The sequence below is a fragment of the Herpailurus yagouaroundi genome, unplaced genomic scaffold (assembly GCF_014898765.1).
Source record: "Herpailurus yagouaroundi ecotype Mexico unplaced genomic scaffold, PumYag 162, whole genome shotgun sequence".
Taxonomy (NCBI): Eukaryota; Metazoa; Chordata; class Mammalia; order Carnivora; family Felidae; genus Herpailurus; species Herpailurus yagouaroundi.
The window spans coordinates 15804378-15830647 of NW_024412403.1; the positions used below are offsets into that span (position 1 = coordinate 15804378).

Consider the following 26270-nt stretch of genomic DNA (forward strand, 5'->3'; position numbering starts at 1 on the left):
TTGATTTATCAGCATTAGAGATTCTATTTAGCACTATCCGGTAGAATTTTCTACAATGATGGAGATGTTCTATGTCTGCGCTGTGCAAAATGGCAGCCACTAGCCACATATGGCTACGGAGAACTTGAACTAGGCTAGTGAGACTGAGAAGTTGAATTTTTAATATTATTTTAAGTAATATAAGTTAAAATAGCCTCTTGCAGCTAGAAGGTACTGAGTTGAATGGCACCATTCTATAGAATAAGATGGCTAAAACTTACTTGATGCTAGCTATGTACTAATTAATAACCGGTCTTCTGATAGGAACTTTTCCAAACATTGTTTCATTTGATCCTACAACTATACAAGATGGACATTTTCTCCATTTCTGCTTACAATGTGAGCCAGGAATAATTTGCAACTCACTGCACCTCCTCCAGCTCTTTTTTCAAATGTCATTTTCTCAGATGGGTTACCATTGCCATTCTAGTTAAAACTGCCACCCTTGTCCTTTCATGCTGTTTTTCTCAGGTCTCTTTTCACCATCTAACATACTATATGCTTTATAGTTTTGTTAATTGTCCACTTACCCTAACCAGAACATAAATTCAGTGAAGGCATAGATTTTTTGTCCCCCTTCTTTCTCTAATGGATGCCTGGAACCCAGAACAGTGTTTGGTGGTTCCTCCTGGGGCTTACTAGGTTTTTGCTGAATGAATGGATGAGTTGCCATCTAGACAGACCAGGTCCTGCTCCATGAACGCCCTCTGTTCTGTGGAGCCCTTGTGTGGGTTTGCAAGTGAAGATGGTCAAAAGCCATCCTCAGAGGCTGAGACTGGGCAGAAATGAACTGTTCCACGTGTTCCAGAGAGAAGAATGTGGGTCCCTCGGGCAATCAAGGAGTAGAAGGGAAGAGAGGAAGGAGCCAGCGGTATGGCATGAGGCTGAGACACAGCACGAGTTTGGACAGCCTGTGAAAATTCCCCACTGTGGGGGGTGGGGGGAGGATCTTAAGACAGGGCTAATAGTGTTTTCTTTGCAGCCACCTGCATTACTGTTATATAAATACAATATTTAATTAAAGCCGACTCTACTCATAAAAGTCTAGAGCTGTAGGTATATTAATTAACTATTTATTTTGGTGGAACTAAAGGAAGTCATTGAGTTTAATGGCTCCATTGACAATGTGTAAAACCCAGCACACAATAACTGATCAACTGAACTAATCTGATGGAAGCAGGCACCTCAGAGAGGGTAACCATGAGACCGACTCTAAGCCAGTCCTACCACGAGAACCTCACTGACACTCCAGAAATCCAACTCCCTCACCAGTTGAAGGACAGTATTTAAGAAATACGTGTTGAAGAGTCGATTGGATTTTCACAGAGGGTGAATGGAAATTTGAGTCAATCTTACTTTGATCTTAAGGGCCAGAAGAGAAGACCCAATATGGACGATGTACAGATAAGAAACTGTGTCTAGGAGAAATTAAATTCCTATGGCTCTACAGTGTTTAAGCGTCAAAACCAGCCTTCAAAACTAGGTCTGTCTTCTGTCTGAACTCCAGGCCCATGCTCTTTCTGTTTGTCCCCACAGCACTTTCTGAAAGGACCTGGATTTGTGCCCTGAGTCATTGCCTACATTTGTGCAATTCCTTTAGTCTTTAAGTGCATACTTCATCTTCACCCTATTTAAAGTATGTTTGCAGCTGTCCGAACACAAGGCCAGTCTATTAAGTGCTTATCCTAGCCAAATTCTCCTACCTTATCTTAGCAACTGGATCTCCTTAATTTATATGTGCTCCACTCCTCATTCTTATAAATTCCAAACCCCATCCTTGATTCCACATTAAGCTCCCTGTCCAGATGCTAATTCATTTATCTGTTCAGCTGAAAGACAGCTGTTTGAGCAGATACCCAGAGTTCTAGGAACAGTATGGAAGACTTTATGGCAGATTGGATTTTCCACAACAGACCCCTCAAATGCCAGATGCCAAGCAGAGTAGGTGGGGTCTTCTAAAAACCAGAGAAGAAGCTCAAAGAAGGCCAAAACAGGGCGTTTAAAAATATTTTCTTCAGAAAAAAAAATTATTTCAAAGGTACCGGTAGTGGTTCTATTCCCTGAAGGTTATCAATTATATGCAACCAAAAGCAAGCAAACGTAAGTATAGTTATTTTACAAAGGACAGCTATTTGTGATTTACAGTCCAAAGCAAAAAGACAGCAAGTTTCTAAAGTGTGCAAAGAAGTATTGCTTTAGAAAGATTACAGTATAGTGGATAGATACTTCTAAATTTAATATAAGTACTCTGAGTATTAATGGGATCTCCTTGCAAGAGATTAATATCACATCAGACACCTGCATATCAAGATGGTAGCTAGAAAATCCTTTAGATGCAGTCTCCTGAAAGAAGGAAATTGGCTGTTTAGGAAAACAGCTGGCTTTCTAGACAAGTGATGAAGTATGAGCCCAGAGGGGAGGGGGAAGACAATGTCTGCTGAAAAGATGGCTGTGTTCAAAGGAAAAAGAAATGTGCTGTGCTCAATTCTTAAAATCTTCTCCATTATCTTTTCATTTATACTTCAAGAACAAGGTAGAAAATAGAGGTGAGGGGAAGAAAAAAAATGTTTGTGGTTAAGCACAAGGTCACACTTTGTAAACTTGAATCTGTGTTCCCACAGGGGCTGAAGGGAAGGTAGGGGGGATGGGTGGAGGGTCCATGATACTCAGTGGGATGGCTTCTCTGTTTGGGTTTCTTGCTGCTTCTCTTGCAAACCTTTCAAAGGCCCCAAACTCACTGCTTCTACATGATTTCCCCGCCCTACCCACCCACCCCACCCCCCTTCCTCTAACCTTCTGCTTCTGGGAGATGGATCTTAACCTTTTTACTCATTCCATCCCTGGAGAGGTGGTGACCTAGCTGGGTGACCAGTTGGGGAAGAATAACTGGTTGTCATCTGCTCAGCCTGGTCATTCTTCCTTTTGGGATATGCCCATCTCAGAACAGCAGTGGTTGCCCTCTGCCCCCATACCCTCCTGCTGATGAGCAGAGGTGGTGCAGGTGGGTCGTCCAGTGCTGCTCAGGGAAAAGTCTCTCTCTCCTGGGAACCAGGAGCTGTAGGGGTGGGGGGAGCTACTTCCTGCTAATAGCAGGGAACAAAACAACATGGCAAACTTACCTCCTGCTGGACTTCCCTCTAGGCTCTCACTCTAAGCTGTTCCTTCAACTAACTATTCTTGATCAGTAAATTGAGGCTTTATTTTGGTTTTCCATCCACCATTCCTCATTTCATTGCTCTCATTGTCCCTAATTCAGGAAAAGAATATTGAAATGCTCCTCTGGAAACCTGTGGGCAGCAATGTTAGAGAAATCAAAATCAGAATAGAATGTGGGTGGTAAAATACGTGTGATCTGGAACGTGTGGACCCATGATATATAGTGGAGGCCAGGGAATTTTTGATGGCGTGTGGAGGCTTATATTGGGCCAGGTGAGTGTTCACAGTTGAGGTGGCGGCCTGGGTGAGGGGTTTTAGACCAGCCTGTGAGTATTTTGAATCCGGAGGGTCATGGACCTTATGGTGCTTTATTGACAGAATGTGACTTTCTGTGGAATCCCAACTGCCCTCGTGGGGCCTTTGCAAAGGCTGAGTGAGCCCTTAAGGAAAAGGCATGAAAACCTCAGCAGAGGCGTGGGTCACTCCTCACAGACAGTGTCATTCCTTCAGGGACTCAGAAGTTGTACTGGCCCGATGCCAAGAGTCTATTAACTCTGATGACTCAGAGTTAATAATGAGACACACAAGACCATCACCGCATTTGCGCCACCTGTTTTGAAAGCCAGCCAATCTCCAGCCATTGGAGCAGATATCTCAAAGTTCTATTCCCAGGACACAGTACCCAGCATGCCCAAAGGCTGTAGTCCACACTCCGTGATATCTGAGATAAGCACAGCAGATGGAGAGAATCCTTGTATCAGTTCCCCCCCAAGGCCTGTCAGTGCCCACTTTCTAGAATCTACCACCTGTGAACTTAAATTCAACTGGCAGGAACATCCCCAAGAAGGACCCCTTTGGTGGACCACAAGGAGCACGAGAAAGCGGCAGCAAGGTGGCATAAATTAAATGAAGTTGCCCGCAGCAGGCCTGTGGATGCCCTAACACCAGCAGCAGGCCCTCAGCCCAGTGGGCAACCTCCGGGCATCACTGGGCATTTCCAGGGGAAAGGACTCTTCACAGAGCTTGCAGGCATACCTGGGAAGAATAGTACGTGCTGCTTTCCAGCTCTTTCAAGGCAGCTAGATCCCAATGCGCTACAGAATGCTAGCCAGGTTCCAGCTCTTCACCAGTAGTGCCTGGCCAACGTCACGGGCGCTACATGCATTGCCCCAGATGCCATTCTGCATCGGGGCCCAGGGAGGAAATGGTGGCGGGGCCAGCCTCGGGTGCACTTGTCTTGTCTACAGTTGGCACTGGATAGTTTAAGTCGGTGTAAGTAAGAAGCCATCCCTCAGAGGTAGCTTTCTCAGGCCTAAAAATTGCCAAGTCTGCCTCACTTCAGAGTTCGCTTGTAGTAAATTCACTGGACAAAGCAGCTATAAAGCTGTGTCCCACAACCCGGCCTCCATCGGCAGTGTGGACTTCACCTACCACCTGTTTCTTTCTCACATGGTCCAGACCATGCTCTGGATCGCCGGTAGCTCTGAGCAGCTGCTCAAAGCTTGATTACAAGGTCTGGTTGGAAGTTGGATGGAATCTGGTAGACATGACTCAGTAGATAAGTCTTGAAAACATAAAAAGCCCTACAGGGGGCGCCTGCGTGGCTCAGTCGGTTGAGCATCCGGCTTCGGCTCAGGTCATGATCTCAAGGCTCATGAGTTCAAGCCCTGCGTGGGGCTCTGTGCTGACAGCTCAGAGCCTGGAGCCTGCTTCGGATTCTGTCTCCCCTCGCTTTGCCCCTCCCCTGCTCGCACTCTGTGTCTCTCAAAAAAAATAAAATAAAAACGTAAAATAAAAATTTACAAAAAAAAGCCCTACACCTCTATCCAAAGACTGAGATTAAGTAAAACAGTAGCAAGGCTAAAATCTGTGCCTCCTTAACCATCTGAGTGATGGGAATATTTTTCTTCAGGCATGATAAAATAGGAGAGATTTTCTCATAAGTCATACTGATTTTGATCAAAAGACTAAAATTAGTAAATTCACATGAGAGGTGAGAAAACAGATATGGAGTGTACAACTCTATTCAGTTAGAAGCAATTTTAAATAATTTTATTTATCTGTCAATTTATCACCAATATCTAACATTTATGGTTTTGCTACATTTGGATAAGCACATTAGAAAGAATGTAAATTAAATACTATGAAAGTTGCCTTTTAATGAAACATAATCTTAACAGGATCAGGATATATAAATTTAGTGGTTTTATTGCATTATTAGAAAATTATGTTATGAAAGATACAAAAAAAATCAATAGATGTTATTATTTCTGTTTATTTCACCATCAGTATGCCATCTTTTACCATTATGGCTTTGTATTTTCAATCTGCCCAATAGATTTCAAAGAATAGTTTATTACATGCCTAATAAAACACTTAAAATATTTACAGATTCAAAATAGATGTTTCAAAACTGAAAAAAGTTGACCTGAGAATTCAATATAGCATTGCCATTTATTTGTTTGACTTTTTTCCCCAAGTTGTTAATGTGGCAAAGTGTCCACATGCAACCTGTATCGTCTACTGCAACAAATATATTTAATTCCTTATTTAAAATTGGTTAAGCATTAAGCTACGTTAGGTTATAAAATTTACAGATGGAGAACCAAGGTTTAATTTATAACCATATTTGTTTTGAATGTAATAATTTAACAACAAATTATTTGCTATAGTTGTAGCATTCAAATAACGAAAACAATTTTAAGGTAATATTATTTTATGGAGTTAGACATAACAGTTTTTTAAAAATCACCAATCATTGAGAAGGCCAATTCATAAAATAAGGAACAATGATCATGTAAATATGCAATATACAAACTGAAAAAAACCTTTCCAGAATTCTGCATGAAGGAAAAGATATACACTGTATATACATAATCCTGTCACTTGTCTTCGGCAGCCAAAAAAAAAAAAAAAAATCATAACAAACTTTCTTAGAAAAAAACTTCTTTAGAAGTTAATGTTAAAATAGGCATAAATGTGTAATGCTATGCAATATATAGAAAATTTCCCTACCTTATGGCTGAAAAACAAAGATAAAATCCTTTATCTCTCTGTCCCTCTGTATTACAATTTGAAAATCATGTAGGTATGAGGTAGTGTAGTTACTTGTATTACATGCTGGCTATTAAAAGTAATGCTGTATTTTACAAAATATCACACTTGGCCAATAATCAGAATATCATCAAAATAAACCCTTAATGCTAAACTATTTATATGTAGAGAGAAATCTAAACCAAGTGTCTTAAAAATCATATTTAAGTTCTGAGACAACTAGGATGTATCATAAAATATTAAGTAACCTTTCAAAGCAGTTATTTACAGTAGCAGTTAAAGCAAAAGTTTATGTGACATTTGCACATACACAAACTGATATGACAGTTGAGTGGACACTGAGGTAGGAAATCAAGGATTCCATTGGTTTTGTGTAAGATTTTACATTTTGTAAACCAGAAAAGTTTTTATATTATTTTATATTTTGGAGTTAAAATTTTAAATTACAAGTATCAAAGAGCTAGCTACATGGGGATATTATCTATCTACCTATCAATCTATCTATCTATCTATATATATATATATATATATATAGGTATGCACACGCGATTCTTCTGTAGTATGGGATGCACTATCATAGAATTATTCTCCCTGACAAGTTCTTAAGTACTCTTATAAAAGCTTCTAGAAAATAAACAAGCCCAACTAGTTTTGTCTTACAACTAAGTCAATAACAGAGATAACATACAAATCACTGAAAACATACTAGCAATATCTCCCCCACCCACCCATCGGAAAGGGTAACATTTGATAAATTACTCCGAAATATGAACTCTGGTCCCCATATGCTGTCACGACTAAGGTCTACTTGCTAGACTTGCTGCTGTGGATGCTGGGCTCCCACGTTAGCTACACAGGCCCTTCACCAGACTTGGGATGCAGTTGCTAAGCCTCTCTCTCAGGTATCTGATCTTGGTAAAATTAAGTACTTTTCCAATCCAAACATGATAAATTACTCCTGTGTACCCTTTAAAACTAGGTTCTACCAATGTGAATATATGCAATTTTTTTAAAACACTGTTGAGAAGGTTCATACTCTGTAGGTTTACTGGACTCTCAAACACCAGAATGGCTGAGAGCCACTGCAAAATGTTGGGGGGGTAAGTCCTGGGACTATAAAAGCTTTATTTTAAAACGGGACTGAATGAACACAAAGACTGATCACGAAATGCCCAAGTCAAAGTGATTTGTGTGCCCTTATACACCAGATCCGGGGAAGGGAAAGAGATTAAGTCTGGTTTCCAGATCCAAACCGACAATGGAACGAGACTGAACTGCGTCCTATTTCACAAACCTGCACGGCTGTGTGTAGATACGTTTTCCTCTACAATAACGCTGTTTACAAGTAAACCACAGGACTTCAGAAATAGGATGAAAAATGAACTGCCGCTCCTGACAAACGTAAGCGGTTTTCTTTCCCCACGAGGTCTGCTTTTCTTGCAGGGGTCGTGACCCGTGGCGGGAAGGCAGAGCGCCTGGTGTCTGGGGCAGCCCTCCGGGAGTCCAGGGAGGCCACGACAGGGCTGCCGGCGTGGCCCCTCATGCCTGTGTCCCAAGTCGTACTTCTTCCAGAAGGAAAAGAATGTCAGGAACCAGAAAGATCACGGTGGACCCAGATGTGGTAGAGACTGCAGAGAAAGAAAGGAAGGGGGGAGAATGACACTTGTCTACTGTTGATGCCGCCAGCATTTCTGAGGTCGACCCCGAGGAGGGAGGAGCAGAAGCCTCTGCCCGGCCGACCACGTGCCTCTGTGTCCTGCGTATTCCCTACGTAGCTGAGGAGTCGCGGGGCAGGCCAAGCCAGCCCTGGCGTCGGTGGGAGAAGAGCAAAGCTCCAGGATTCGGGCGAGACACTGTCTTCCTCACCCTGCAATTCTGCACAAGTCTTCAGACGGCTGACATCCCACTTCAACACACGGCGGAGCTCTACCGGCCTTACTCGGGGAGGCATTTTCTTTTAAACCGCCGTCGTGCGAAAGGTCAGGTTCTGAAACTTGTGCAGGCCACTCCCTTAGCAGGACCTCTCTGCAGACGCTTCAAGCTGTTAAACTTTTGACACGCTGCAGTTTTCACTGTCCAATTCACTTTGCAAATGGGAAGAGTTACTACCAATAGCGATTGTTCTTTAAAACGGAGTTTTTAAAGCCTTACGACAGTTTCACATGTGAGTTTTCAGGATCCGGGAGGCATGTAATTTGTGCATCTCGTGGAAATCAGGGGAAAGTCAGGGTTGCCTTCAGAGGAATTCCCTTAACAGCAAAGCCAGCGGGGGCCAATAACCAATACTGTTAAGAGTCAGAGGCTGTATTTTGCTCTTAAGACGTCAAAACTGCAGCGGAAAACGAGACGGTGTGCCGGAAGTGAGTGCGAGTTTACGCATCAGTAGTACATTTATCAGTCATCTGCTGGCAGAAGTCGGAGATGCCGCCCCCCTGCCGGCACGGTTCCGAAGGCCCGGCCTGCTCGGGGGCAGCAGGAAGCCGGGACTCGCCGGGGGCACAGCCCGCAGACCCCCCGCCCTTCGGGCAAGGGCCGGGATGGGGATGGCGAGGGTTTGGCTCCCCGGCAGGGAGTGCCACGGGGGGCCCCTCAGGTAAACTCAAAATCGATGGTAACGCAAGTTCGCCATCAGGAGTACTTTTTTCTTTTTCGGAAATTAAAAATGAAAGTGGGCAATCTGAAGCAGAGTACTTGGCGAGTATCTGTATTTGTTCTTGACTTAGAGCTGCTTCTTTACAGACTTGCTGGCAAAGTCCTGTTAGGTTCTGCTTCGTCTCACCCAGAGTTGACAAAATGTGATCTCTTTCTTTCAGCAAGCTCTCCTTTTCATTTTGCTGTGAGATGGGAAAGAGAATACAAGGACTTGTGTTTAGTAGCTCAGTCGACATTTCTGAAGTAACCAAACATCCGTATCTCCTGGGTCTTATTAAATGAGACCACCAGGGATTTCTACTTCCAACTCAATTCAAAAATTTTTTAAATAACCCAGAGGCCCATAATCCCTCATCCAAAACCCTGATGTATCTTGGGGTTCAGAATTTTTCAGATTTTAGAAAGACAATACGGATGCACATGTACTCCCTCCAGCAGGGTCTGGGGCGGTACCCCATGGTCAGACATCTTTACGTTTCTAAATAAAACACATTAAAATACCAAATAACGCACATAGTAGGAGAAAGAAAGACTTGACAACAGTCTGGCGTCAAGTTTTTTTTTTTTTTTTTTTTTTTCCCCTCCGGTCAAAACAGTTATGACAAACTTGCCAGGTTTTCAGAGCTTTATGGATTTACAGATTGTAAACGAAAGTGGACCATACATTTGCGATGAAAAACAACCAAAAAAAGGTACGAGTACACCGGTCACAAGTACAGCAGCTCCGCTCCCTGCAGGATTCTAACCATGACCAACATTTGTTGAGCATTTGCTTTGTCCCAGATATTGTGCTAAATGCTTTCAAATATGCAGTCTCAACCACATCATTCACACCATGACTCTGTTGATTTAAGTAATATTACACCCATTTTATAGATGGGACTGAGAGCTTAATATGCCCAGAGTCAGAAAGCTACTAAGTGTGTGTACTAAGTGTGTACTAAGTGTGTACTGAGTTACCAAGGTGTGAAGAACTTGGGGATGAACTTTGTGTCTCTTATTTATTATTTTTGTTCCTGTTATGATTACTATTTAAAGGTTTTATCCCTGTAGGAACGCCTGCCACAGGATGTTTTCAAACTTTTCCTGGTTCCTGCATTTCTGTCCACTGTCACCCTTGCTGCTGCTGCTGCTGCTAAGGCTTTTTCCATCACTGTCCCACCTTATCCTTCCTATTCTACCGCTGCAGTGCTGCTTACCTAGGATGAGCTAGGAAACCAAACAATCAAGCTATTTATAAACAAAGAGTAAATAAATGTTGGTAGACGGTCACAGGTTTCTCCCGTGAAATTTAGGACAACTCTCTTGGCTTTCTGCCCACTGACAGGCTCTGGAGAAGGAGGTTGCAAGCTAACATTGAGGCAGGTTGTCTCAGAATGATAATGCACAATGACCATCCTTTAAATAGATTCTTTTCTGGAACAAAAACAGCTAAAAGGGTAAAAGGAAATTTGCTTTATATAAAAGTGCTGCTACTGTTTTACACAAAAGTTTTTCTTAAAAAATTGTATGTGAACCCAGTTACTGAAAAGTTAGGTGTTTAAATATCTCAAGGTCATCTACTATTTTGAGAAAAATGTGTGGTGAATACAGAGTCCTATAGTAAATTTTACCTTGTCAAGTATTCTCCAATTTGTTCAGATCTTTATACAACTGTTCTGTTTTGAAAATACAGGTATAGGTCAAAAATATATACATTTTTATATACAAATGAATAAATAAGTAAAACCAAGACCAATGTTCTTGGTAACAGAAGAAAAGTATACTTTTGGTAACAGAACTTTTGTCAGTTGTAGGCTTCTGGTAAAATGAGTCTGCAGGTGCCTAGAGGGCACGACCTGTGCTTACTACTACCTATCCAAGAAGGAACACATTTACTGGAATCGGCACCCACTTTTTTTTATGACCTCCTAGAAGCCAATCCAAATGAGGACGTAAACAAAGCTTCCAGAAGAAAATAAGAAGTATTTTCCCTCAGTCACAACAATACTCAGCCATAGACTCCTCTATCAAAGTTGGGATGAGTTTCCTTTCTAAATAGTGACAGACGAAATTTTAACTACTGACTGGTCTTTTAAATTAAACGTGGTTAAGCAAATTAATGAAAATCTCAACTTTTTTCCAGAAATGAGAACTGCCACTTAATCTATAGATACTACGAAGATGACAAATATTTTATAACTTCTATCTCTTTAAACACCGATCATCTTGGGGCACCTGGGTGGCTCAGTCGGTTAAGCATCCAACTTCAGCTCAGGTCATGATCTCGCGGTCCGTGAGTTCGAGCCCCGTGTCAGGCTCTGTGCTGACAGTTCAGGGCCTGGAGCCTGTTTTAGATTCTGTGTCTCCCTCTCTGTCTGACCCTCCCCCGTTCATGCTGTCTCTCCCTGTCTCAAAAATAAAATAAACGTTAAAAACAATTTTTTTTAATAAAAAAAATAAAATAAACACCAATAATCTTAAACATTCTCCCGACTTCCACCCCACTAAATAAAGGGTCACATAACTATACTCCTCAAGTACATCCCATACAAGATGTCTTGCTTCTTTCTTTATAACAACTAAAACCAACAGGTACAACCCTGCAACGCCACCATGATTAGTTCTATAAATTAAATGCCCCCAGCTGTGCCTCTGCACTTTTAACTCCTACACAGGTAAGTTTCTAGGCAGTCGGCTGATTCTTCCAGGCCACTCTAATTTTAAAACACAAATTGACTTCAGTAGAATTCAGTTTAATAACTGATTATTAAGGGGCAGCTGGGTGGCTCAGGCAGTTAAGTGTCTGACTCAATCAAGAGTCTTCGGCTCAGGTCATGATCTCACGGTTCGTGAGTTCAGGCCCTGTTGTCAGGCTCTGCACTGACGGCACGGAGCCTGCTTGGGATTCTCTCTCTCTCCCTCACTCTCTGCCCCTCCCCCACTCTCTAAATAAATAAATAAATATTTTAAAAAATAACTGATCATTAAATAAAAGTAATTTGACTTAATCACTTCGTGACATCTTTAATTAAAGACACCTCCTAAACATACGACCAGCATCCAGCTACCTATCTCTACAATGTATTTTCATTTTCTTAGAGTGCAATCGTATAAAGTACAAGTCTGAGGTTCTGTGGCTTTAACCACAGATTTATAAGAAAAATAAAATTGGTGTTCTAGTACCATTCTGCATTTTATGACAAGTTTACATCCAAATCCACACTTTCAACAGCTAGTGTACAACATTCACTCAAATAGAAGAACTTAAAAATATTTTAAATAGAACTCACCCAATAAAGGTAACGAGTGAAAGAATTTGGCACCCAAAGGGCTAGCTGACAGTGACAATGTTTTAGGTCAAAGAGTACTCACTACTAGAAAATGGTGATCAGTGGTTCCTTATGATGTAAAATCTCTGAACACACAGGTCAGGGAACTATGCAAGTGGCCCTTAAAAATATGAATACAAATGCTCAATTTCACTCATAAGAGAAACAAAAGCAAAAGCCACCCCGAGATACCAATTCTCCCTATCAGCCTGTGAAGAACCCAAGCGGACAATAAACTTCTTGCTGAGGCTGGGGGCAGACACCCACACAGCTGGGAGGAAGGCAAAATGCTATGACCCCAGCAGAGCAGAATTCATTAATATCTAACAAAGTGACACAGCTATTTACCCTCTTCCAGGGACCCATCCTAAAGAGACACATCCTTCAGCAGGAAAAAACAACGTGCACAGTTATCCACCACGAGGTCCCAAATGTCCACCAAGAAGAACCTGGCGTGACACTGTTCTGCAGTCACGGCTGAATATACAGAGCTGTGAAAGCAATGACAGCCTCTTTGAACTAAGAAAAATATTTCCTGGAAATCACTTCTTAAGTGAAAAGAGTGAAATACGGAAAAGCGCATATGGAATTTGTTTACGTAGCAGCAAGGATCAGAAGAATACACATAAAATACTACCTGTTTTCAGAAAAGAAACACAAGAAAAAAATTAGAGACTAATGAAAAGAGTTACCCAAAGGGCAGAGTTACAAATAGGGTACAGGGAGAGTCTGAGATCAAGGCTTCTGGAGTACAGCTTTCTCTAAACAGTTCTAACTTTTGAGCCATATCAATGTTTTATATATTCAGAAATTACACAAAAAAGGTGAAGAGTAAATCGTAGTAATAAATGCAGAAACATTAATTTCACTGTATATCAAATTGCTAGCATAGAGAAAAAAATCACTTCAAATAACTTTTAAACTTTAAACTTCAATACTCTAGAATATATATTTTTAAAGTTTTTTTTAATGTTTATTTACTTTTTGAGAGAGAGAGAGAGAGACAGAGCACAAGTAGGGGAGGGTCAGAGAAAGAGGGAGACCCAGAATCCAAAGCAGACTCCAGGCTCTGAGCTGTCAGCACAGAGCCCGATGCGGGGCTCAAACCCACAAACCATGAGATCATGACCTGAATCGAAGTTGGACTTAACTGAGCTTAACCGACTGAGCCACCCAGGTGCCCCACTATGGAATATATTCAAGGACAAAAAAAGGCAAAGGAATCTTAAATTTTACTTAATCTGTTTCTTGTTACTAGTAGTTCTGACATTGTAATTTTGTAACTATTATATATATGATTACATATTTTAACATAATCATAATTATTATACCCATAATAAATATATTTACTATTTGCTTTATATCACCATATATAATTATATTTACTATTTAATTTTTTTTTTCAACATTTATTTTTTGGGACAGAGAGAGACAGAGCATGAACGGGGGAGGGGCAGAGAGAGAGGCAGACACAGAATCGGAAACAGGCTCCAGGCTCTGAGCCATCAGCCCAGAGCCCGACGTGGGGCTCGAACTCACGGACCGCGAGATCGTGACCTGGCTGAAGTCGGACGCTCAACCGACTGCGCCACCCAGGCGCCCCATATTACTTTAATATCATATTTACTGTTTGCTTTATACTTATATACAAGCAATCATTACATTACAAATATATATTCACACAAAGCAAATAGTAAATATATTACTATAACTGAGAGCTAAGATTTTCCCTGTAAAGAGATAAAAAACACACATAGAAGCAAAGACAAGAGCTCTATACTGCTGAAGTTTGATTGAAAATATCTACCTGGCTCATGAGTTCCATTATACTTTTTTACTTTTATTTATCCAAGGTGATGTATATACTGAATGCACTCATGAGTTACACAAACACACATACATTTCCCACTCTGTCCCCTCAAAGAGCCCAGAAGGAGTTAACACCAGCAGCATGCATGCTAAAAGAAACCAGAGAATTTTGGATAAAGATGATTCCAAATCTTGGGACAAGCAAAGTACAGGGTGAGCCTGTGACAGATTATTCTAGGCAGCACAGAAGCACTAATGGGGTCATGTCAAAAGGACACAGCAGCTAGCCTGAGGGGCCTCTCTCTGGCCAACTTTGAAAAAATACCAACATCGAAAAGACTAATGACGATTATGGTTGTGAGAAATTAAATGAGGAAAAAAATCAATCCCTAAGTCCACAGTGATACTAAAGGCATGGCATGGCGGGAGGGAGGCAAACAGGAGGGAAGAAAAGTCCCCTTTAAAAGAGGAATACCAAACAAACAAATGGATACAAATAAAAGAGTAACAAGCATGTGTGTAAGTGGAACAACAGAATCAGGTCACTATTTTGCAACACCCATTGTGAAGGCCGCCAACATATGCTAGAAAACAAAACATGTAGGAGTCGTGGGGAAGAGGCTATTCCTAAAGTGCCTAAGTAACACGTCACAGATTACTGAGCAATTACAGAGGCAAAAAACAGAATCTCGAAAATGATCTGGCAATCCCCATCTGCTCAGGTAGGGCACCTGACACAGTGTGCCCTCTACCACGTGGCATACCATAAAGGACACAACACCAGTTCAGGTTTCATCTCAATTCAACAACTTACACTTTCAGTTTGTGTGAAATACAAAGAATGGAGGAGTGAGTCAAAACCAAGTGGAGGGGCGCCTGGGTGGCGCAGTCGGTTAAGCGTCCGACTTCAGCCAGGTCACGATCTCGCGGTCCGTGAGTTCGAGCCCCGCGTCGGGCTCTGGGCTGATGGCTCAGAGCCTGGAGCCTGTTTCCGATTCTGTGTCTCCCTCTCTCTCTGCCCCTCCCCCGTTCATGCTCTGTCTCTCTCTGTCCCAAAAATAAATAAACGTTGAAAAAAAAAAATTAAAAAAAAAAAAAAAAAAAAACCAAGTGGAAACAGGTAAACATTAAAAGTAGGACATTTTATGAGAAATCTGGCCTGGACTCTTCAAAAAGTTATCATGATTTTAAAAAGGGTTGTGGGGGTCTCAGGTTGAAAGACTAAAAAGGCACAACCAAATGTTCTGTGATGAAAGGACCCTAGTTTGGAGAGGGAAAAAAGCATATAGGTGAAATATATTTGGGAAACTATTAGGGTAATTTGAATAGGGAGTATATATAATACTGAGGATCTATTAACTTTCTCGGGTATGATGAAACTATTGGTAAAGATATGAGATAAATATATGTAAGAATGTCTATTTTTAGGAGATGCATGCTTTAGTATTCAGGGGTAAAATGTCATAATGTGGTAGCTTTTAAATGAATCAGAAAATAAAAGCAGAGCAATAGAGACTGACTGAAAAAAGACACTGGGACCGAGATCAACCAACTGTGGTTAGAAAGAGACCAAAACTGACCGACAAGGAAAGAGACAAAGATGGACAGACCAAACAACGAGAGCAGGGACACACACGTGGCTGGAAAGACCAGCAGAGAAGTAAAGCAGATGTGACAAATGTAAATAATTGTTGAGTCAACATGAGGTTGTTCATTGAACTCTTAACTCTTCTAAAAGCTTGAAGCTTTCAGAATGCAGGGGAGGAAGATGAATCTCAGGAAAACATGAAAACACGTAAATCTCTCCCTGTGAGAATATAAGCATTTTATTGGCAAGGACTGTATCTCAGTCATCTTTGATTTCCTGGTAACTCGTACAACATTTAGTATGCTCAGCAGATGTTCACAGAAAGAAGAGGAATTTAAAATACAACTACTAATATTTACTGGGCCCAGGGCACGTGCTGAGCAGTATAATGGCATGTGATCTTTGCACCAGTCCTGAGGGAGATACTATCCTTATCTCCGTATCACCAATAAGGGAATGTGGGTGGGTATTAGAGGTAAAATAATTTCCCCAAGCCACAAAGCTACCAAGTAGCCAGGGACCATTTCCAGATGTTTGACTCCAAAGCCTCCATCTGACCTCTGTGCCCTAGTGCAACAGGCTCTCAAATTTTAATGTGAATGAAGATTTACCCTGGAAATATTTATGAAACACATGCTTCTGGGACCCTCCCACAGGTGTAGGGTAGGATTAAGGAATGTGTTTGTTTTTTTTTTTTTAGTTTTTCTAGTATTTTTTAGGAACGTGTATTTTCAAAGGGACACTCCCAGATAACTCTGATGCCAACTGCCCACAGACCACATTTCAAGGTGTGCTGCTCAAGGATATCACAGAGTGGCAATGGGCAAGTTCCAGAAGGGCTCACTGGGTGTGTTTGGAGATGGCAGTGTGCGTGTGCTCAGAGCAGCCAGCAGCACGTGGCTAGAACAGGTTTATCTTTTTAATATTTATTTATTTTTGAGAGAGAGACAGAGAGAGAGAGAAGAGGAGGGGCAGAGAGAGAGAGGGAGACAGAGAATCCCAGAGAATCTGCTGAATCAGAGAATCTGCTGTCAGCATAGAACCCAACACAGGGCTCAAACTCATGAACCGTGAGATCAGGACCCAAGCCAAGATCAAGAGTACTGACTGAACCATGCACCCAGGCGCCCCAAAACAAGTTTATTTTCAATAAAATAATACAATCTTCACCACAAGATGTAAAATACTAAGGACAGATGAGGTCTTTGTACTCCTATACCATCACAATAGATAAAAGCAATGAAACAAAATGATGTCTATATACCTCAAGTCTGAATCCAAGTGCTTTTGTGAATATTCTGATTTCTGATCACTTATACGTTGATACCAATAAATATTGGATAACATCTAAGAGAAATACACTTTGGTAATTTTTTTTCTTTAAAAAGCTAAATTCCCGGAGTGCCTGGGTGGCTCAGTCAATTTGAGTGTCTGACTCTTGATTTCAACTCAGGTCACGATCCCAGAGTCGTGAGATCCAGCCCCACATGAGGTTCCACACTAAGCAGAGAGCCTGCTTGAGATTCTTGCCCTCTCTCCCTCTGACCCTTTCTCCCACTTGTGCTCTCTCGTAAATAAATTAATTAGTTGAAATTAAATTAAATTAAATTTTTAAAAAAAGCTAAGTTCCCTTCATTTCAGGGTTACCTTTCCTTGAGGCAAAAATATTAGAAACATACTAGTTCTTAATTTCTCAAGAAATGTTCAAGAAGAAACATGGACCTTGTAAAGAATCCTTAAAGACAAGAGCTTTGTAAGCCAAACATAACAAAAATTGAATGATTCTTGAACTTTACTGGTTAAAAAAAAAAGTCATGTTATTGGTCTATAAATTATTCATATTCAAAGTCCTTATAGTAAATGCAATGACAAATCAATGCCTAACCTCTAATACACCATAAATGTTAAAAGTAATTACCATCAATTTACCCACCAAATAAATACACCTCTTTCTTTTTCTTCAAAGGTTCTATTAGATTCTGACAGGACTTCTTGTTGAAAAATACAACTCATTTATTTATTGAATTTGAACTAACATCACCCATTGTCTTTCATAGCGCATTGAGACTATTAAAGTGTCCTTTATACATGATAATTATTCTACAAATCTACCGTGAAGACATTTTAGAATCACTATTCTTACCGTGATCAAAACACTGTTCTTCATGTGTTTTTCCATCCAGTCTATTATGCTATTACTCTTACGACAAACTGCAAAAAGTTTGCAGCCAATAGCCACAGACTAAAGTTTACTAAAATATGGGCCCTTCACCTAATCACCAGATCAGGGCAACATATACTGTGAATTCATTTATATGTTAACCTAACCAGTTATTGGCTACATCACCATGGCTGTTTCACTACGAAACAAGTAATTTCCCTTAAGTAGGTTCACTAAAATACCACCCAGAATACAAATACTGGGAAATACTGCTTGTCTACTGACCATGTTTCCAGAAAGTACCCTCTCAATTTAAAAAATACAAATCTGTCGCACTCCTCCATATTCTCCACTCTACTGTTGGTCCTTCTCTCTTTACAAAAGGCAACAAGACCCAAAACATCACCCGATAACCAGGGTCTAAATTCCAAGTAAATTTCTTAATGTAATAAAATAACTTAAGGCTCAAACTCTTTTACATCTAGGAAAAGGGGCAGCTTTCTTATTCCTGTTAGCTAAGAAGTAACACATTCTCTGCTTATTTTCACCTGAGAGAGACATCTGTGGCAGGTCTGAACTTTACAAGTGCCCCTTACACTTTGCAGCTAGAGTGTGCCTGTAAAAATCACTAGAACGGAGAGTAGTAGGAAGGACAGGACAGTGAGTTCAAGGAAGCTAAAACATAACGCAAGACACTCTGCAAAAAAGAAAAAAGAAAAAGGAAAAGAAGAAAAAGCTAGCATGTTTTCTCTGGAGATACTGGGAAGTGGAAAGAGACTGAGCTGAGCTCAGTCAGCCTGGTGCACATCTGGATGAGCAGATCCCTGGCAGGCGATGTGCTCTGCCTGCCCAGAGGTGGGCTCCTGGCAGCTGGGCTGTAACTATCTGTCCCTTCTCTCTTGTCACAGAAAAGGACACCTGAGCTGAAGTAAGCCAATTAGATGCTCACCTCCTTGGGAATTTAGAACTAAAACTGTAGTGTCCATCGGACTAGATCCTGGAAGAGAGAGAGACTATTCAGAAGCCACACTGCAGCTACCCTTCCCATCCGCATCTAGCATCACAGTGCAGAGTGAGCAGGTGCATGAAGACGGGGTGACAGAGAAGATTCTCTGGGTTTCTGGTGGCAGTTTTCCACTTTCTTATTCTATACTGTTTACGATGCCTGCTTCACTCTTGGGCTTCTAAATGAGACACCTGTATCCTCACAACAAATTCATTCCTTTATTCATTCATTCATGCTTCAGATGGTTTCTATTTCTTACAGCCAGTGTCCAAATTAATACAACAGGTAAATAGGGTACTGACCACAATAGATGAATAATAAATTTTTATTTTTCCATTTTTCTGTATATAAAGGCACAGACTGGTTTTTTATTCTTTTCTTTTTTTCTGATGAGGGCAAAGATGAACTGAATGGAGGAAAACACAACACTGTCATAACAACCCAGTACAGCACAAAATAAGAATGCATTTCCCCAGACAGGTTCTTTTTTCTAAAATGTTGCTGATTGATTGCTGTTCATAGCTAGAATGTTTGTGCTTGAGAACTTGCTACAATCACAATTTCAAACTTCCACCAATAATTAACAAAGACTCCAAACTAAATATTCCAAGAATGTTTTTGCTATTTCTCAGTGCTGGTTCCCTGCTGTCTCTACAGCTGCACTCCCATAGTTGTCTCTTTCATACAATGCTTTCTTCCACCAACCACTAGGGGAACAGAGAAACCTGGGTGCAAATTAATCCATTTTTCAATTAATTTGCGTTTTGATGCTGGAATAAATAACAAGATTCAACAACGTAAGCATTCCTCTCCCTCTAGAGTCTCAATAAATCTTGAATTTTCTATTCATATCAGCAAATGAGTTCTTTCTCTTGGACGAAAGATCCAAGTTCGTTTATTGGTTCCAGTATCGATCAAAACAAGTTATTTAAGTCTACCGTCAATTTAAATGAACAATTGTAACATTAGCTTTTATAGATACTTAAAAGAGACTAAAGTGTTTCAGAGTTTCTTCAATCTCTACTCAACCACTAAGAATTAGGTAGACAGTTAAAACACACACACACACACACACCCAAAAATAATTCTCAGTGTACATATTATAGCATATCACACTAAAGATGCAGAATACTAGCATAAGCATAAGAGTCTATGAAAACTCTTTTCGTCTCCCAAGCTTTCGAAAAACATCATGTAACTTATTTTCTTAAGATGGTAATTGGTGAATTTTGAAATTAACATGTAATTGAGCATCGTATCTGACTCAGGAATTGAAACTGCTATTTCCTCTACAAAAAAAAAAAAAAAAAAAGAGTAACTGAAGGGATGCGGTGGAATTTGAGTAACAAGAAACCTGCAAACTTACCAGCTTCTCAATTTCTGATTCCAGATTCTGTATACAGTCCAGTTTTCTCTTGCGACAGCGCTGCGCAGCAATTCTGTTTTTACTTCTCCTTCGAATGTCATGGATGCAGTCCAGTTGTTCCGGGGTCAGCTTGTGCATTTTCAACAAGGATTGAAAATCATTTCGGGAGAGTGAGATTATTCGTTGTGCATTAAAAGGCAGTTTTACCTAGAATGTAAAATAAACATTAGTAATTGCTGCTGAGTAATGTAGTTAGACTCCCATCATGGAAGAGGAAGGTCTACATCTATATTTTCCAGAGAACTTCATTTAGACTTTAAAAAAAAAAAAAAAAAAAAAAAAAAAAAGCAGACTTCTATTCCCAGTTTCTATATAATCCCTTATAATAAAGACTGATAATTTGATATTTCTAGCCTATTTTAGAGGGTTCAGAAGACAAGTACATTGAGAAACAGATTTTTTTAGCAAAATAAAAAATATGAACACAAATATTCATATATTTAAAATTAAAAAACAGAACTTGTTTTACTCAGACATGTTAATTAACACACATATCTTTAAGCCTCTTTCTAAAGTGTTTTTAATGTGTTTAACCAAACAAAAAAAAAATCTATTTTATACTTTGATTGATACTGATCTAACACTGGTATAACTACCTAGTAATTTCTCGAGCATTTTAGAAAATTAATTTTTCTGTCAAGAAATAGTAGTGTCACATAACTCAACTTAAAAATCTACATGTTTCACTTTTTCACTTGTCAGTATAGAAATGGTTAGAAAAACCTAATGAATATTTTAATGTCATCTTCAACATACTTAAATTTGGAAAAATTTAGGGTAATTTTTTTTAATGACAAAATTGTGGGACAACTTAATTATATTAATTATTCATAAAAAACACTGATCAGTTTCTCTGGCAACCTACTTAATCTTTCAAACGTACAGAAATTAGTTACACAAAATGTCTTACAATTTCTTAACAGTTTTATTTTTAACATTCTTTTCACAGTTCCATTAAATTAAAATTAAAATCCATTATATGGATTTATAAATGTCATATAAAAATCTGTAGATGTAACTCATGCACATATATTACTTCTTAAATTAAATCACCAATAATCTCCTTCCAAAGCTAAGGAGGAAAGAAAACCTGTCACTCTTTCAAACCCATGTCATCCAACAGCTAGAAAACCAAAGAAAATGATAGAGAACCAACAAGGCTTTATTATCACTGGAATTATGGTAATGTTTTACAAAAAACCTTCTATCAAATACAAACAAACATCTGTACACAAAGTACACAGATCGAGCTTGGTAAGGTTAATCCAATACCAGCTAACTCATGCCAAATTATTAAGACATTAAATTAATGGCTGAAATGGCTAAGGGAAACTAAGAAAAAAATTAACGGCTATGAAAAACTAGGGCAAAGAAAACTCTCCCACATTCCTATACCTAGTCACTGCTAAATCATTGCCAAGTAACTAGTCCCAAATCCAGAGATCCTGCAGCAATGACTAAGATTGGAGCGTATGTTGCATTTTTCCAGGAGTCATCATGGAACGATCACAGATTCTTTTTTTTTTTTTTTTTTTTACCTTTTGGGACAGGGCATTTGATTTAAACAGCCAATGTGTGAATACACTCCATGACAAAAATAAATACACCCGCTTGAAACATATGAACACAGAAGTCCTTCAAACTCCATCACACTCTTTTGGTACTGATCACACAGTTTTAGAACAGTCTCCGGATTTCCCCCTCCCTCCCTCCCTGAGCCTGCGAATATCATCTCTAAAGGTGCGACAGGAGCCGACCCAGAGTAAATCCCGATTAAGTGGTCAAACAAGGACTCAGCAACACACACGTTTTCCCCTCACCTCACATTCTTGCTCTCTGGCCGAACAGGGTTCGCTGTCACCTTCAGTATCCGTCTCAGAGTCATCTCCCAGGCTAATCACGCAAGCATATGGGCAAGGTTCCTGCTGGGGTTCGGAAACATACTCATCGTTTCCAATTTCCAAGCTGCTAGAACAGCCTTCGGTACTCAGAGTACTTATAAAAGGGCAGTTGACAGAACTTAACGTTGTAAAAGTCCTCTGACCCGGTTCCGGGCTCTCGCTGATCCTGATACCTAACCAGGGACACTCAGACCGTTTCTGGGAGTAGATCTGTTCTGAACCATCTTTGGCCACCTCAGGTGATAACTGCATCTGGCAAGGAGAGTCCGTGCTGCAAATGTCACTCCAGAAGCCTTTTGCTAGGTGTTCTGCCACTTCCCGTTCCACACTACTCCGATCGCTGGAGGCAAGGCTACCATCTTCCCTGGGGCCAGAGTCAGACTTCAAATGTAAATCCTGACTTTCACCAAACGTTTTCTCTTCCCGAACATCTGTACCTGACAAAGGCTTTTCTGTTAACACTGCTGTGTTTTGCATTCCAGCAAAACTCACGTCACCGTCACCGTATTGGTCGTAGGTGTGTAAAAGAGACAGAGAATAGAGCCCGTGAGGGGCTGCAGAAGAATTGTGGGGGAAAGGAGTCATTTCTGGCTTTTCTGATGGGCACTGAGGAGCAGGATCTTTCTTCTTGGTTTCTTCATGTTCCATTGCTAATTTACCTTCTTCACATTTTAAAATCACCTGCAGATCTGCACAGTCCTGGATTCCTCCCAGACATTCATTTTCAGGAGTCTCATTTGGCTGGGCAGAAGCATGAACATCTTTGACACTGGATTCCGCACTACGGACTCTGTCAGTTCCAAATGCTTTCTGGAATTTTCTGTATTTGGGACATAGAGATGGCAAAGCCAGAGCAGCATCCTTTTCTAAGCACATGGATTCACAGGTTTGACTGGCACTATCCTGGAGAGGAGATGATACTTTTGCATTTCCTTGATACCTATGCAGTTTCCATTGAGGAGTCTGGACATTTTTATTTTCCAAAAATTCCTCCACATCATCAATTTCTAAATCCTTCTGGTCCAACAGTGAAAACTTAAGGTCTGCTTTCTGACAGTGTGATGGGATGCATTTTTTTCTTAGGCATTCTTGCTGGTCTGCAGTGGAGTCCAAAAACTTAAATTTGAGAAACTGAAAGCAGGATTCCTCAATATCACGTACACCTAAAAATTCCACACACTTGCACACTTCATCCACATTGTCCTTACTTAAAATCAGTTTGGCAGTGTAGGCAAACTGAATTAAAGGTTCAAATCCTTTAACTGTCACCTGTTAACATACAAAATAAAAACAAATGCATCACTTGAAAGTGGTCTAGTGGATAAATAAAAGTAGAAGGGGAATAGAGACATGAAGAACTTACTTGTGATCATTATAAAATGGGCATTTTAATTTGGTAAGTAAAAACATCCTTCTAGAAAATGTAACGCTAATTAGGAGTCTGGAAAAGCATGCCTATCACACCTCATTCGTTGGACCTGCACCCTCCACTTCATAGATTTCACGCTTAATGACACATGAATTATGGTCTGACTCACATGAGGTGAAGACATCAAACACTGCCATTATGGGATGTGTTGCTAATTTTTAAAACCAATGCTAACCCATAGTTGGCCGTTATCATTTCATTGGCATTGTGTTATTCGTGCTGACCTCTGCCACAGAACTGACAAGCTGTTGATGCTCCAAACTGTTGATAAAAGTTCATGGAAGTATGGATGCTGGGATAAGCTAAACTGTAGACTTAGTACCCGTCACAGAGCAGCCCACACCGACCTGCCATAAACAAGCTCTACATACTTTCTACAAACGCCTCTTAACTTTAAAGGCTCCACGCTCTTCTAGCTGCAGTTACTAACTACCTAAAAGCCAGCTATTCTAGGGGCACCTGGGTGTCTCACTTAAGCGTCCAATCTAGGCTCAGGTCACGATCTCATGGTTCATGAGTTCAAGTCCCACATCAGGCTAGCTGCTGTCAGTGTGGAGCCCACTTCAGATCCTCTGTCCTCCTCTCTCTCTGCTCCTCCCCCGCTGGTTCTCTCTCTCTCAAAATGAATAAATTAAAAAAAAAAAAAAAAGCAAACAATTCTAATAAGAGTTCAGTGTAACCAGCACCTCTCGGTCCTGTGAAAGGGCTCTTGGAGTCAGGATATAACAAGGACAGAAATGTTTAGATGCCTGAGCCCTGCAACAGGTTGGTGGGAAAGAGACAGGTAAAAGCAGGCTCTATTATTGTGAGACCAAATCAATTTTTTTCTACCAATGCACAGTCTCAAGAAAGAAAAAAGAGGAAAGAGAACACTTATGGGGTGTTTTCCTACTTTCCATGAGGCCCTGTCTTATTAAGATGGATGATTTCTCGAACCCTAAACCCACTCAGTTTCTCATCACAGGAAAAGGTCCAAAAGGACACAGCGTGGCCACTCGGAGCATGACCTCTCCCAATGCCCAACCCGTTGGCTGTGCCCTCCCTGCTTTGGTCATTTTCTCAAAAAGTCACATAACAGTGGGTCAAGTTATTCAACTGCTCAATAAATATTGTTAACTGACACCCAAAACTAACAATTCTATGTATGACATGTCATCATAATTTCTAGGAAAAAAGTTACAGAAATGAGCTCCCCAGGACAAGAAGGGAGACTGTTCTATTTTTAACTTTATCACGTTACCTTTTATAAAGGTAAAGGTAAAAATAAGGTCTACGGAAAGAGATTTAATTAGGTTCAATTCAATGAAAACCAGGGTAGCCTCCAGAAGCATGGCCCTCTCTCCCACCTCTTCTGGCAGAGTGATGCTAAGCTCTGCATCGGCCTGGCCGACGATTCTCGAGTGGAAGTAGCTGCTGCATGCCGCCAGCACAGACCGGTGGGCCCGGTAGCGCTGGCCCTCCACGAGGACGGTGACGTCGCACAGCACATCCTTCTTCCGCTGGTCGTTGAGGCCAAGCAGGACGTTGGTGCTGTGCACCGAAGATTCATAGGCAAACACCGCGTTCTCACTCAGAGACATTCTGCATAACAAATGGGGTCGGGAAGGCCAGTGAAAGCATGCTTCTCGTCGTCATCAAACCTGCAGAAACACATGTAAGACCTCACTTAAATAAAATCTTGTTAAAAATATTTTTTTAAGTTTTATTGTGTTTTTTTTGTTTTGTTTTGTTTTGAGAGAGTGGGGGCAGAGGGCAGAGAGAGAGGGAGAGAGAATCCCAAGCAGGCCCCACATGGTCAGTGCAGAGTCTGAAATGGGGCTCAAACTCGCGAACCGTGAAATCATGACCTGAGCCGAAATCAAGAGTAGGATGCTTAACTGACTGGGCCACCCAGGAGCCCCTAAAAATATTTCTTTTAATGACAGTGTCAAATATAAATTAAAAAAGCCATCACAAAAATAAAAATGAAAACAAAAGTCTCTAGAGAACCTAGATACATTTATTCAATTTATTGCATTTAAAATAGGTTCTTCACGGCAGTTTTTAGTTAGTTTTTCTAATTTTAGGAAAAAGGGTTCTCAGGATGAGGGAGGGAAGAACTCTTTGAACAAAGGATTTCATAGCTCTCTGAAAGTGAGACATTTCACATTGAGAAAACACCTACAATGAGCAAACAGACTGGGTCCAGGAAATTTCTGGGTGGCATCCCAATCCTGTTGTTTTATGATGCCAATGGGCGTGTGTGTGTGTATAGTTCACCAGAGGTCACCCTTTGGGATGGGACTGACGGGACCAGGCATGTGGCCTTCCACTTTCTCCATGCTCCGTTCCCCAACATTTGACAGCTGGTAGGAGCCTTTAGTGCTTTGTAACAAGGGACACATGGTACATAAGGTAAAGTTCCTCCAACATAAAGAAGAAAATGACTTGAGAAAAAGACAAATTTGTCGAGCCAGATCTTAACAAGTCCTTTTTATATAACAAGTCCTACTTTACACTACAAAATACGGGCAGTAAGTACAACTACATCGTCATTAAGAACATGGTTTACCATACATAGAAACTCTTTTCCCCAAATGTTCAAACATAAGTTATCAAAAATGTATATATATTTAAAATACACACCAACATATAATAACCGCCAAACAATTTTCGATCATGTACACATTACAAGCAAAAAAGGAGAGCCACAACAGACGTATGTCTACCTATTTCAGTCATGTACGACTGTTCTTATA

The 26270-nt window shown here is 40.6% G+C and overlaps 1 protein-coding gene across 4 annotated transcripts in view; it reads right to left on the reverse strand.

Moving 5' to 3' along the window:
• Nucleotides 1–5225: 5225 nt before the first annotated feature.
• Nucleotides 5226–26270, reverse strand: part of BACH1 (BTB domain and CNC homolog 1) — a 44525-nt gene continuing 23480 nt past the window's right edge. Inside the window, exons 2-6 of one of the 4 annotated variants that reach the window (XM_040484091.1) lie at nucleotides 24879–25172; nucleotides 22023–23372; nucleotides 20143–20349; nucleotides 12256–12333; nucleotides 8979–9083 (exon numbers count right to left, since the gene is read on the reverse strand). In XM_040484091.1, coding sequence (XP_040340025.1) covers nucleotides 12283–12333; nucleotides 20143–20349; nucleotides 22023–23372; nucleotides 24879–25112 — 1842 coding nt within the window. In that variant the 5' untranslated portion in view covers nucleotides 25113–25172 and the 3' untranslated portion in view covers nucleotides 8979–9083; nucleotides 12256–12282. Of the gene's footprint in view, nucleotides 9084–12255; nucleotides 12334–17383; nucleotides 19183–20142; nucleotides 20350–22022; nucleotides 23373–24878; nucleotides 25173–26270 lie in introns of those variants that run through there. The other 3 variants (XM_040484088.1, XM_040484089.1, XM_040484090.1) reach the window with 3 other exon arrangements.